At 64.0% G+C, this 13628-nt stretch overlaps 1 protein-coding gene across 1 annotated transcript in view; it reads left to right on the top strand.

Annotated features, from left to right (window-relative positions):
- Positions 1 to 13628, top strand: part of MROH2A (maestro heat like repeat family member 2A) — a 41846-nt gene that overhangs the window by 3197 nt on the left and 25021 nt on the right. Inside the window, exons 3-16 of the mRNA XM_045845734.1 lie at positions 350 to 481; positions 714 to 876; positions 3181 to 3279; positions 3849 to 4000; positions 4522 to 4665; positions 5720 to 5812; positions 5998 to 6076; positions 6181 to 6294; positions 8700 to 8776; positions 9662 to 9781; positions 10107 to 10217; positions 11775 to 11922; positions 12999 to 13039; positions 13453 to 13594. Coding sequence (XP_045701690.1) covers positions 350 to 481; positions 714 to 876; positions 3181 to 3279; positions 3849 to 4000; positions 4522 to 4665; positions 5720 to 5812; positions 5998 to 6076; positions 6181 to 6294; positions 8700 to 8776; positions 9662 to 9781; positions 10107 to 10217; positions 11775 to 11922; positions 12999 to 13039; positions 13453 to 13594 — 1615 coding nt within the window. The remainder of the gene's footprint in view (positions 1 to 349; positions 482 to 713; positions 877 to 3180; positions 3280 to 3848; positions 4001 to 4521; positions 4666 to 5719; positions 5813 to 5997; positions 6077 to 6180; positions 6295 to 8699; positions 8777 to 9661; positions 9782 to 10106; positions 10218 to 11774; positions 11923 to 12998; positions 13040 to 13452; positions 13595 to 13628) is intronic.

The raw sequence follows: 13628 nt of genomic DNA, 5'->3' as shown, positions 1-13628 counted from the left end.
CTTTGTGGCGGGCCCTTGCCTGCTGACTCTTTGACGCCTGCCTCACTGCGTTCACCAGACTGAAAACCGGGGAGAGAGCAGAGATTTGCAGAACCGCCCCCGCAATCCCCCACAGGGCCAGTTGGAGGAGCCAATGGGAGGACGAGGGAAGGGGAGGCGACAGGGATGGAGGAGCCGGGGTCTGAGGCTGGGGCAGTTGGACGGTCAGGGGCCAGTCCCCAGATGGGGGCACAGGGAAGACCCGCGAAAGGAGAAGACGGTGGACGGTGTGCTCGGGCAGGGCTGGCTCTGTCTGTCCGGCCCCACCGCCGGGCCCAGGACCCTCCCGCCCGCCATGCTTGTTTCCCAGATCTCCACCCAGCGCAAAGTGAACATCTACAACATCCTCCAGGAGATCGTCCAGCAGGAGGGGGAGCTGGAGGAGCAGTGCGTCCAGAGGCTGGTGGCCATCGCCTCCAAGGAGATGAGGGAGATCCTGGAGGTAGTGGGACTCCGGGCTCCATCGGTGCCCTGTCCCCGGCCAACCCAGGGGCCGGGCCGCTGGGAGGCACGGCCCGCGTTGCCCAAGGCTCTTGTCCAGTCACCTCGAGGGGCAAGAACAGGCTGAGCCCCAGCGGGCCCACGGAGGCTGGGGGGGCCGTGGGGCAGCAGGGTCTTTATGAGGGCCCGGAGGGCGGTGGCATCACATGACGCTTCTCCGTCCGTCCCCTCAGATGGAGGGGTACTTGAGGGCAGAGGTGGCCAGTGACACCCTGGTGGCTCTGTCCCGAAACCACTTCAGCATGGTCATGTACGAGATGCAGCACCACCTCAGGCCCCTCGACCTCGCGGACGAGTTTGTCATCGTCACCCTGGCGAAGCTGGCCAACGGCAACGGTAGGGTGTGCGGGTCCTCGGCCGCAGGGCCTGCCTCTCCGAGCTGGCCCGGGGCTCCCCCTCCCCGGTCTGTGTCTCTTTCCGTGTCTGTCCCTGTCCCTGACCCCCACCCCTTCCACTGCTCCCTCTTCTCATCCTTCTCTGGCACCCCTTCTTCTCGTCCCCACGGGTCTCTCTCCCCCTGTTCCCGCCCCTCCTGCAGACCCCTCCCCTCTCTCCCCCTGAGGTTCAGCTCTCCCCCTGCCTGCTCGTCTCCCTTTCTGGCTTCACTTGCTTCCTCTCCCGCTCTCTCCCGTCGTGCCCCCCACAGGCACTGAGCTCCCTGCTGGCGTGGCGGTGGGAGCTGGGCCACCACAGTGAACAAAGCACGCACGCCCCTGCCCTCCTAAAGGACCGTAAACAAGTAGACAAGAAAATAAGCGGAGCCCTGGCTGGTGTGGCTCCGTGGATTGAGCGTTGCCCTAGGAACCAAGGGTCAGTGGATCGAATCCCGGTCAGGGCACAGGCCTGGGTTGCAGGCCAGGTCCCCTCTCTAAAAATAAATAAATAAAATTTAATAAATAGTCACTGTATAAGATGAAGAGGTCAGCCCGGCAGCTGCTTGAGATCAGGACGGGGGAGAGGCCCTCACCTCGGCAGGGTCCTCACGGAGGCAGTGATGTTGGGCTGTGGCCGCAAGGACGAGATGACGCCCTGTGTGTGGAGAATGGGATGGGCGGCAACATCACGTGCAAAGGCCCCGAGGCAGGACGAAGCTCGGCCTCTCTGGAGAGCTGAGAGGTCGCTGCGGCCGGAGCTAGAGAGCGAGGGGAGGCGGTGCAAGGCGAGGCTGGGCAGCCCGGCTGGTCGGAAGGGCACGGAGCCTGGGCCATGTTGGAGGACACTTGAGAGCTCCTGTGGGTTTAAAGCCGCAGCTGCCTGGAGACGCGTGGCCGCTGTGTGGAGGCACGCGGGGTGGAAACGTGTGGAGGCGAGGGGGTGGTGGCTCGGGCTGCAGCGCGTGTGGTGAGGGGCGGGCGGTAAGGACGGGGCTTGGCAGGTGGGACTGTGCGGAGTTGTGCGTGGGAGGTGCAGAGGGAGGAAGAGACTCCCACGGGTCAGGTGTGAGCAGCAGGTGCATGGGCGGTCGTGCTCTGGGATGGGAAACGGGGCCGGTGGGGGAGGCAACTGGGGGGGCTCGGAAGGAACCTCCTCGTGTGTGTGCTGAGTTCCCATCTCGGCGAGATGTCCACGTGGAGAGGCCTCGCGGGGGGCTGCTGTGTGGGTGTCGGGTGCAGAGGGCAGGTCTGGGCTCGGCCTTCCTACCTGGGAGCCTCGGGGTGCAGGTGGAGATCGGAGCCACTGATCCCCAGGGCATGAGAGTAGAGAGAGAAGAGAAGAGAGAAGCCCTGACCCCAGAAGGCGTGGCGGGGGAGGGGCGGTTGTCAGACAGGGTGGAAGGTGGGGACAGTGAGGTGTCATGGGGCCTGTGAGGGGGACAGTGACTCAGACAGGGCCCAGCAGCCGGTTGTGTCCCGTCTGGCAGAGGGGACCGGGAGGATGAGGCTGGAGAAGGCCACCCGGCCGAGAAGAGTTCCGTGGTGTGCTGGGGCTGGGTCCTGGGTGGGCTGCAGAGAGGTGGCGGAGGGGGGCGGGGTGAAGATCGGGGGTCGGGGGCCACTCGCTGTGAGAGGCTCAGGGGCGAGGGAGGGCCTGGGCCGGCGGCGAGCTGAGGCCAGAGAACCCGACACAGGGCCAGGCGGGTGGACAGGAGGCAGGGGCCCGGCCGGGAGGTGGCTCCGAGGGCGGGCCTGTCCCGGTCACTCTTCTTCCCAGCAGCCTCCTTCCCTGTCCCCTGCCCGTCTCTGCTTCCCTTCTCCCTCCGCCCCGCCGCCTGCCTGCCCGTCCTCTCTTAGCCTCTCGTCCACACGCGCCGAGTCCCCGCTTCTGCGTTGACCCGAGGACACTCGGGACACCCAGAGGGGCCAGACCTCGTTCCCAGGGGTGGGCACGCTCTGAGAGCCCAGTCTCCAGTCTCCCACGTCCTGCTCTCCCTCAGGGATCTGTCTCCTTTCCTTCCCACCCCCCGCTTCCCTGTCCTCCTCTCCTTTCACCTGCTTCGGGCTGGGCCCTCACCGCGCTCTGACTTCCTTCCCTCTGTGTCCCGGGGCCTCAGGGTCGCAAAGGTGCTCCCTGACTTGGCCCCGAGGCACTGTGCGGGACTGGGCGGGGAGGGGCACAGCGACTGGAGGTGCGGGCTGGGGGCCGTCCTGTCTGCCTTCTCCCCGCCGACGCCCCTCTGGCGACCTGTGCTCCGCCCCGCAGTGTTCGAGTTCATGCCCTACATGGGCATCACCCTGGCCACCATTTTCACGATGCTCAGACTTGTCAACGAAGCCAAGATGCGTCAGGTGATCTGTAGTGGTACGTGCCCCACGCGGGCCTCAGGTGTGGCCCGATCGGAGGAGGGCTGGAGGGGGGCGTGGGGTGAGGTGCAGGCGGAAGGGCTACTGAGCAGGAGGCAGGCGGTCCATTTGTCCCCAAACATTTGCCTGAGCTGCCACTCGGTGTGGCCTCTGATTGGCTGCCTGGCAGCGAGGTGGGGGCGGGCCCGTGGCTCAGAGGGAGGAGCTGTCCATGTGACTCAGTTTAGTTTGTTCTGTACGTAGCCCAGCCTTTCGGGAGAAGACCCGAGAAGGCTGGTGGGGGTCACGGGGCACGGGGACCAGGCCTGACACGGCAGGTCTTGGGTGCTGTTCCCATCTCTTCTCCTTGCCCCGGGGTCTGATTACATAATGTTGCCATGGCCCCCAAACCCCTGACCCCTGAAAAAAAAAATAGGGCACACTGGGTTTGCTTCCCTCTGCACTGGGGTTCCAGGACGGGTGAGAGTTATTTCCGGGCCCCGCCCGGGACCCCAGCACGTCCATCTCAATGGCTGGGGCCTGGGCGCGGTGTCCCTCCCTGCCCCTCTGTGCTCCCCGCCCCCGCAGCCATGGAGACCTTCTGTGAGACGGTGCAGTTCTACCTGAAGCACCTGGAGGACAGCGTGTACCCGGTGATGACCGAGGAGCAGTTTGCTGTCAAGCTGTTCCCGATGTACCGCTACTTCGTGACCGTGTGGCTGAGGAGCCGCAACCCCGAGGTGAGACGCGCCCTCTTGGAGGCGCCCGCCTTCCCCCCACCCAGGTGATGGCTCCGCCGCCTGTGGGCCCGGCCTCATCCCCGGAACCCCCGAGGGAGGGTGACCTGACCGACCGACGGCAGAGCTGGGGGGTGGTGACTCGGAAGGCACGGGCCCCGGGGCCTCGGACGCCCCACAGGCTTCTAGACGAGGGGCGGTTCTGGGCCTGCGGGTGCTGTCCAGGCGTGTTGCCCGTGGGAGCTGTTTCCGCGCTGACTCTGTGCCGTGGGACTGCTTTACAAAGGAGGAAAGGGGGACACAGAGAGGGGACGGACCTGTCCAAGGTCCCCTAAGTGACAGAGCTAGGACTCGAGGGGACAGCCTGGCCTCACTGCCCACCCGTGGAGCCTTGGGCGAGGACGCGACCCTGCTTCCAAGGTCCCCTCCATCACGTGTCCTTGATTCTGTGGACGGGGCTTCCGTCCCTGGGCCCCACCGGGGGTCCTGGGCGCAGGAGTCCCGAGCCGCCACTCCCGTGGCAGGTGAAGCTGGGGGTCATCAAGTCCCTGAAGCCCATGCTGAACCTCCTCCTGCCCAACGACGACCTGCGGGAGCAGGTGTATGACTACGTGCCCCTGCTGCTGGCCGAGTACCAGGGCAACCTGGAGGCCCTCTTCATCACTCAGGTGGGGGCCGCGGGCCTGGGCCCCCAGAGTGCTGGTGGGGGGCGTACCATCCGGGTAGGGGTGGGGGGTGGGGGGGTATCAGGTAGTTTGACGCCTGGCAACAAACCCAATATCTGTGCCCTACGAGGGGCTGTGGGGCCTGCTACTTTCAGGGTTTTTCTGGAGACAAATGCTGCCATTCCAGGGGGTGACACCATCCCAAATGGTCTTAGAGGCCACGTGAGGCTGTGACATTTGTATAAGTTTCCTGGGGCTGCATAAGGCAGGTGTCTTAAAACAGCAGAATTCTCTCCCAGTTCTGGAGACTGCAAGTCCTAAATCGGGGCGTCGGCAGGGCTGCGTGCCCTCCACAGGCTCTAGGGCACGTCCCTCCAGCCCCCTCCCGCTCCCGGGGGTGGAGGGGGCCCAGCCCTGCTTGGCCCGTGGCCGTGCCTCTCAGACCTGCCCTTCCTTCTCCCGGGGCCTCCTCCTCTGCGCCTCTCTCTGCCCTCGCCTCCGCCTCTACGGACGCCAGTCACTGGACTTGAGGCCGACGCTAGCTACACCCGGGACCCATCTCACCTCCAGGTCCTTAGCTAGTTTCTTCTGCAAAGTCCCTGTTTCCAAACAAGGCCACACTCTGAGGGTCCAGGTGGACATGAATTCTGGGGGCACACCCTTCCACCCAGGGCAGCTTTGGACCCGTGCCAGTGGAGGCGTGACCCGGGCCGGCTGACACATATTGTAAAGTGTTTGCCTGTCTACAGAGGAGGCAAGGTCCTTAGCTGCAAAAGCAAGGGGCGGAAATGGGAGTTGGGGTAAAAGAGTGGGATGTACCTCCAGGTGATGGGGAGAGAAAGGTGAAGATGGCCTTGAACGTCACGCCGGGTGGCCCAGCGCAGGGCCCCCAGCCTCACTGAGCACGGGAACGGCCCTGGGGGCCGGCTGCAATGCAGGGTCAGTTCAGCCAGTTTGCGGCACTGGCCCGAGAGGCTGCCCTGGCCACCACACTGAGCGGCCAGGGTGTCGAGTGCGACCCCGAGTCAGTAGAAGGTCGCCTGCCCGTCCGCTGCAGGTCTTGAGGCAGATCCTGGAGGTGTCGGTCGTCACTCGGACCCCCGTCCCCCAAATGCAGCTACACACCATCTTCACGGAACTGCACATCCAGGTGAGGCCCGCAAGCTGGGCCAGGCAGGGCCTTCTCCGGGCGGACCCGCAGGACGCGGGCTGCGGCAGGAGGCCATCCGGGCCAAAGGGAGGTGCTGGCGGAGCCTCACCTCGCTCCTGGGCACCTGCTTCTCTGTTCGCTGTGGCCTCACCCACCCACTCACCCCCCATCCACCCCCTCCTCAGGTGTGCGTCAGGGCCCCTGCCCAGCAGCAGTACGTGGGCCAGAACGTGGGGGAGATCGAGCACTGCTTCATAGCCCTGGGTGAGGCTCCGGCGCGGCCTGGGGGGCCTCCCCCCAACCCCAACCCTGGCTCTGGCTCTGGCTCTGGCCCGGCGGGAGTGACCCGGACGGCCCTTCCCCTGCAGCCCGCTCCTACCCGAAGGAGCTGATGAAGTTCTTCCTCAGCCAAATGGAGACGAGCAAGGAGGCCATCCGCGTGGGGACCCTGACCCTGATCAGGGCGGTGGTGGGCGCAGATGGTGAGCAAGGGCCGGAAGGCGGCGGGGCCGGGGAGGCGGGCATCCCCCAAGTCCGGACCCCCCCGTCATTTCCTGTTTTGTAGGCCCCGCTGGGTGGGCTAAGGAGCCAGCGCACGCAGCCGCTTCGCGTTTTCTGCCCTAGAGCCCGGCCAGCTCTGTGACCCCCGCTTCCCACCTCTAAGCCCGGCCCCTAAACCCCGAGTCCCAGGTTCCGCCTGAGTCTGGATGTCAAACTGTTCACCGCAATCCCCCTACGGACCCCAGAGCTAAATCAGAGGTGAACAGAAAGCCTCATTACAGCGTGTGGGGAGAGCCCTACGGCCTCACTGACGCAATGCCCAGCCTTGGTCTCAGCCCCTGATTCTAAATCGTTCAGCCCAAACTCTGACCTTGACAACAGAAGGGAAATACTGCTTGCTAGCTCAGGACCTCACCTTTTGGACAAGGCGCCCCCTGCTGGCGGCATGCAGCCCTGCAGGTACCTGCTTTCCCCTGAGCGTCCCTGGGCCATTCACAAACTGGGTGGCTGTAGACCCCTCTCTTGAAGAAATGCGACTTGCAGCATCAACAAGAACCCTCTCCACCCACCCAGTGGGCACAGGTGATGTGACTAGAGGTGGCCTCGCCATTTCTCTGGGAATGGTGATAGTGACAATATTTTCAGCTCTGCAGACCACCTCTTGATCTTTGGAACAATTCCTCACCTTGGCCACTGCAGAGCAAAAGCCGTCAGAGGCTGCAGAGCGTGGCCGTGCCCCGATAAAACTTTATTTACAAAAACAGGCTTCAGGCTGCATTAGCCTACGGGGCACACTCTGCTAATCCCCGGTCTGGAGTAACAAGAAATATCGGCGTCTTACACTCCGTCAGCGGGGGTGTAACTCGACGAAGAAGTTTGGATGCTCAGTTGGGTGGGGACCCGAGCCTGGGCTCAGCAATGCGACTTCTTGTCAGTTGTCTGAATGAAAAAGTTGCCCAAAGGTAATTGGACGAAAAACTGCATTAGCACGTGGTGCATGAAAGCAAAGCTGTAGAAATAAACCAAACTTTTTTCCATAGAGAATTTGTGGGGAAAAATGAGAGTATATCCATTTAATGGAGTATTATACAACCATCGAGGGTGTAGTCAGCCTACCTTTTCCCATGGGAAAGCTGTCCTTTATATATTCAGTTAGCAATATGGTATAGGGCAGCATGTATCGCAAACCTCGGTTATCTGGAAGAAATACTGGTATTTGTTTATTTATGCATAAACGGGTTTAGAAGGACACAAAGGGTTGAGTGGTTATTTTTAATTTTCCTTTAATATTTTATTTATTTATTTTTAGAGAGAGAAGGGAGGGAGAAAGAGAGAGAGAGAGAAACATCAATGTGCAGTTGCTGGGGGCCGTGGCCTGCAAACCAGGCATGTGCCCTGACTGGGAATCGAACCTGCGACACTTTGGTTCACAGCCCACGCTCAATCCACTGAGCTACGCCAGCCAGGGCATCATTTTTAGTTGTAATGTTGCAATGAACATACACTACTCTTATAATCAGAAAGAAAGGTAACACTCCCCCACAGGGCCTGGTTACCTGTCTGCACTTCCTGTCTCTCCTCTCCCCCCCGCGCCCCCCCCCCTCGCCGCCCGCTCACCTCCAGCGCCACCTGTCCCCGAGCGCAGCATCGCCCTCGGCCCCCAGCCCCGACTCTGCCCACACACGGTTTCTCCAGAACCTTCCCGCACGGGTGCTTTCTCACCTCCCTTCATCCCCCTCCTGCTTTAACTGGGGGTGTTGTCATCAGTTTCAAAACACTAGGCGGCACGTCGGCATGGGCTGTGTTGGCTCCACCCCACCCAGTAGCTCTGTGCGGGAGGTGCTCCCATCATGCCCATTTTCCAGGGAGGGGAACTGAGGCACAGAGGGACGAAGTGATTCACCTGAAGTTGCACCTCGGGGGCGTCCCGGGGCCAGGACTGGGGCCCAGGCAGCCTGGGCCTGGAGCCCAGTCTCTCCATACCTGCGCTTTGCAGCCTCTCGGGCCCACTGCCTAGCAGCACTGCCTGCCCAGCCCAGGGGACTAACAGGCTCTTAGGTGGAGACCCTGCTTTAAGGAGAGTCCAAGTAGTTTCGAAAGAGACACACACGCCAAGCAGAGGCCAAGGGAGTGAGGCACACACCTATCGCCCCGGGGCCGGGCCAGGGTGCGCTGGGCAGGGCGTCGGGGGCTTCCGAGGGAGGCGCCCCTCAGCACGTGCTGGAGCGCAGGAGGCCGTGACGCGGACGAGCCACCCGCTGCCTGGCTCTCTGTGGAAGGGCGCGGGCAGGCCTGGACGGGAAGGTGGGCCCCTGCTGCGGCCGCAGGCACCCCTCAGCGCCCAGCCCGAGGCGGCTGGCCCTCCAGGCTGGTTTCCCTCTTTCAGAGCCCAGAATGAACGTCAGGACCATCTGCCTGGCCATCCGGGTGGTCAAGAGCTCCATCTCCGACACCCGGCCCAAGGTAACAGGGCCGAGGCCCGAGGAGGGCGGTGCTCAGCGTTCTCCTCCGGGAGGGACGGGGAACCAGGTGGAAGGCTGGCCCCTAGCAGCCGGGTGGGGGCCGGCCGCCTCGGGCGACGCCCGTCACAGACAACCCAGCTTCCTTCCTGGTCAGCACTGGTAGGGCTGCGGGTGGAGGGGGCCGTCAGTGCTGTGGCCCCTCCCATCCCAGTCTCGCTGTCCCGTGTGTCAGCGAGGGCTCTCAGGCACCCTGGGCGAGGGCGAGCCGAGGGGAAGCAGCTCCGGCCAGACCGGCAAGGCCACCGAGTGGCCCTGTAAGGTCATTCCTCTAGGAGCAAAAAGCACCTGGGGGACATGCCCTCCACCCTCCAAATAAGAGTGGCCATGGGCGTGGCCACCCTGGAGGGCGGTTTCCGTTCTGGCCTGGGGCCCTGGGGCTGCTGCCCGTCCCCAGGGCGGCAGGTTGGGGCGGGGGTCCGGGATGGGAGAGTTTGGACTGGAGATCCAGGTAAAGCCGTCTGCAACACCTGGAGGCTGAGGAGGGAAGAGAGGGCAGGCTGTTCTGTGCTGCCCCACGGGGGCCCCAGGGAGCCCTGGCGTACGAGTCAGGCGGTCCCCTGAGGACGGCACCTTCTACCTAACCGGGGGCACGCTCTGTGTCTCTGGATTGTTCAGATGAGGCTCCTGGATGGGCGTGCCCCAGAGTGGGACCCTCTGGATGAGGCAGGGGCAGTGGACAGGGTGGGCAGTGGCTAGGTGGCCCCTGAGGCCCTGTGCAGCCCAGAGCTCCCCTAATTCTATCTCGAGTCCCGGGGTTGGGTGCCGAGGTTCCCACCCTGGAGCCCGCCCCGACACCCAGTGTGTCCGCACCGCCCTGTGTCCTCAGGTGAGGATGGCCATTCTCCGGATCATGAGCCAGCTGGCCATGTCCGGCTTCCAGGACAGGATCAAAGGCTGGGGCCTGAAGTTCGTGTCCATGCAGCTGACCCTGTCCACCTACAAACTGGTGAGTGGCCCTGACACTCCGACCTGGGAGCAGCCGGGCTTTGGAAGTGGTTCCCAAAGGGTTGAAGACAGAATGCGCCCCGAGTATGAACCTGCTGGCGTGTTCGTCTGTGACACATGAACACAGACAAAGGAGAACGGCAGGTGAAGGTGGGCGCAGCCACACAGGCAGGAGTCTGGGAAACAGAGAGACATTCACAGCTCTGAGTGTCCCGAGATTCAGTATTGGAGTGCCAAGCCCCGTGGGGGCGAGGAGACCATGCCCAAGGCCACAGCAAGCCCCTTGCCAGCCCCCCGGGCAGGGACCTCCTGGTTCTGCATTCCAGACGAATCGCCGGGACAGCCTCCACCAGAGGGACCTGGAGGAAAAGATGGTCCACAAAGTCACCATGGACACCGTGAAGATCATCACCTCTGCGGTCAGTGGGATGACCCACGTGAGTGAGGCTCCTGCCCCCGGCCCACCGGGCTGGCGCGCTGCCGCCGATGGCTCACGTTGGCACGGCTCAGGCTCGGGGGAGTGGTGTGCACCCAGAGTTCTGTGCCTTCGCTTCTCCCGTTCCCGCCGCCTGGGATGCCTGGGAGCCTGCATCTTCCTCTTGCCTGAGCTCTAGTCCTTCGAGATCTATTTCCAGAGCCAGGTGCTCGAGGGGAACTTAGGGCCCCCGGATGCTAGGGCAGTGCCTGGCACACAGTAGGCCTCAACGTCCATCAGTTGGCTTATTGCCTAAAACGTGTTTGTTACCTTAAATCCCCTTCAGTCTAGGGGCGTGTGTGTGGGTGTGGGTAGAGAGATGATCTTAGTGGCCGATGCCCACAAACGTTTGGCAAGCTCCTACTGTGTGAAAGGCAGGAGGCCGTACACCGAAAGCACTCAGTATGACCCCAAGGAGTTCACAGGCTTAAGGGGAAACAGACGTGTCAACTTTTTTTTTTTTAAGATTTTATTTATTTATTTTTAGAGAGGGAAGAGAGGGAGATCGAGAGAGAGGAACATCCATGCGTGGTTGCTGGGGTCATGGCCTGCAACCCAGGCATGTGCCCTGACTGGGAATCGAACCTGCGACACTTGGGTTTGCAGCCCGCGCTCAGTCCACTGAGCTACGCCAGCCAGGGCCTGTCAACTTTTAATTGTGATACACTGTGACGTAGCAATATGACAGGAGAAACTTCCTGTGACGGATCAAGGGGGGGCGTCACTGTCCACCCACTGAGGCCACCCCGTGCAGGGCGGCTTCCCTTAGAGAGAGACACAGTGACTCGTGAACCCCGGCACTCGGCAGGCGCTGTGCTGGGTGCGCAGCGACTGGACCCTCGTTCCGTTACCCCCACCAACCAACGAGCTAGGCTCTCTCAGTATCCCCTCCTTCTGTGGGTGAAGGAATGGAGGACCAGGGAGATGTTAGCTGCCCCCGGGCTTTGCAGGCGGCACACAGGGGAGCTGGGAACAGGATCCCGTTTCCGGTTCGCCACGGTGCCCCCTGGGGGCTTGTCCTGGCAGCTGCAGCAGCTCGCGTGACCGACTTGGTAGCTGGTAGCACAGGACCCTCACCCCAGACTCCCAGGGGTCTGGGGGGAGGCTGAGGCTGAGGCTGAGGCTGAGGCTGAGGCTGAGGGTCCCCAGGATTAGCTGGGGCCCCATCACAGTCAGCCAGCACGCCTGAATCTACCCAGGGTGCACCTCTGCAGGACTGGGGTGGGGGGTGGTGGTGCTGGTCGAAGAGGAAGTGGTGGGTGGGGGTTGGTGGGGGTGGGCAGGGATGGGAGTTACTCCCTCCGCTATATGGGGGGCGGGAGCGGGGCCGGGGCCACTCAGAGGGCCGAGACACAGCCCGGGGTTGCCGGCAGAGCCCGAGGGGGTGGAGGCTGCCGGTGGGTGGGGGTGCAGCCCTGGAACACTGAGCTGAGGCTCTCACCGTGGGGGAGCTTAACCCATGTCCTCACGTGGCCATGGGGCGCCTGGCTACCCTGGCCCCCTCCCCCCCTCCCCCCAGGAGTTCTGGGTGAGGCTCCTGTGCTACGTCATGGAGACAGATAACGTGGAGGTCCTGACGCCCATCTGCATCAGCCTCACGAACCTGGCGGAGCGCCAGCTCCACGCCGGTGGCACAGAGCCCAGGGCGGCCGGCGGGAGCAGGCACGGTGGGCAGCCCCCCTGAGCCGGCTGGTGGGATCGGGCAGGTGGGCTGCCCTGTGTGCCCAGATGGTCCCCCTCCTCCCGGAAGCATGCCGGAGCCCCGGCCGCCTGCCAGGCTGAGGGCCTGCCCTTTGTCCGTCGGACAGACTTCCTCTGGCCGCTCCCTCCTCCCGCCCCCACATCCCCAAGTCCCAGCCCCGCCCCTGCCCCCCGGAGGTCCTGGCTCAGCCTTGCCCGGGTGTGATGTCTCTGGGCTTCTGTGAGCCGGTAGGGGCACCCCTGACCTCCTGGCTGAGTCCTGTGTAGACCACCCCACTGTGGTCCCCGTGGCTGAGCACCGCCAACATCAAACTCTCCACAAAGTGACAGGGCCCCTCTGTGCGAGGTGACCCTGCGGTCCCCGGGGGCTGCTCTCGGGGCCTGGGGCTTTGCTGATGGGCACGGCTGACAGTGGGGGTGACTCTGGTCACCCTGTAGGACCCAGGGACAGCAAAAGGTGGGGCCTGCCCTGAGCAGCCAGCGAGGCCACCCCCTGAGGTCTTCCTCATGCCCCCACCCCCAACCCCGGGGGGCGGGGTGCATCCTCTCCTGGGCCCCCTGCCCTTGGGGCTTCTCAGCAGGCCTGGCCCTCCCCGGCCCAGTGGTCCAAGTGCTTCCCCCAGCCTCACTGGCTCCAAGGCCCGCGGCTGGGGGCAGAGGCGGCTGGGGGCAGAGGGGGCGGGCGTCTGACCCCTGATGGCTGGGGGGAAGCCAAGGCTCACAGGAGAGACGGATGCTGCCTTGATGCTCTTGTGGGGGGCCTGGGGCTCTGCACAAAGGGGCTCCTCCTGCACATGCCATCTTCCCAGCCCCCGCCCGCAGCGCGGTTCCCATTCTCCCAGGGTCAGCCTATTAAAGGGACGGTCTGTATAGACCCCCCCAACCCCCGCCGTGCCAACCCATTCACCACCCCGGGGACAATGGGCTGGTGCTGGGGAAGCGCCTTCCCGGCCGAAGCCCCCCCTGGGGACACCGGGGGAGGGCACACCCTGGTGGTTTGGGCCAAGCGCTTCAGCGAGGGTCCCATGTCCTCCTCCCTCAGTGGACCTGCCCGCGCCGCAGAAGCTGCTGGCCCGCCTCCTGGTGAGTGGCTCCCCCGGGGGGCGCCCTGTGTGGCTGAGGCCGTGTCCTGTGGCGCCTCTCCCTCGAGCCCCTAATTCCCAGAGCCCCCCCCCAGGGGCAGGCAGGAGCTGGACGCTTGGCACTGCAGAGCCTTCCGGCCCCCGGTGTCCCTCTCGTGGAGACATCAGGGACCGTGGGCTCGGATCTGCCCGCAGGTTCCTCTGCTCATCCCCGGGACGGTGGCCTGTCTGCCCCCGGGAGGCGGGCTCTGTGCTGCGCCCCGGTGTGGACTCTGGGTGCTCCTCCACGCTCCGTGGAGGCCTGGGGTGGGGAGGCACACAGGGCCTTGTCCCTGGTCTCCCTGTCGGAGTGAGGGGCCCAGGGCCCCTCCGGAGCAGGCAGGGAGCCCCACTGGAGGCTGGTTCCCCCACCAGGTGCTGATGTCGTCCCCCTACGAAGGGGAGGGCAGGGGGGTGGCCATGCTCAACCTCCTGAGGACCCTGAGCCACAGCATTGCGCCCTCCATGGCCGACACGTGGGAGCTGGAGATCCCACTGCTGATCAAGTACCTGGAAGGTGAGGGCCTCAGGGGCCCCACCCCGGGGTCGAC

Source organism: Phyllostomus hastatus, unplaced genomic scaffold (assembly GCF_019186645.2).
Source record: "Phyllostomus hastatus isolate PE091 unplaced genomic scaffold, TTU_PhHast_1.1 phas_contig_477, whole genome shotgun sequence".
Taxonomy (NCBI): domain Eukaryota; kingdom Metazoa; phylum Chordata; class Mammalia; order Chiroptera; family Phyllostomidae; genus Phyllostomus; species Phyllostomus hastatus.
The sequence above is the reverse complement of the archived record's forward strand: the minus strand, read 5'-3'. Positions and strand labels throughout refer to the sequence as shown.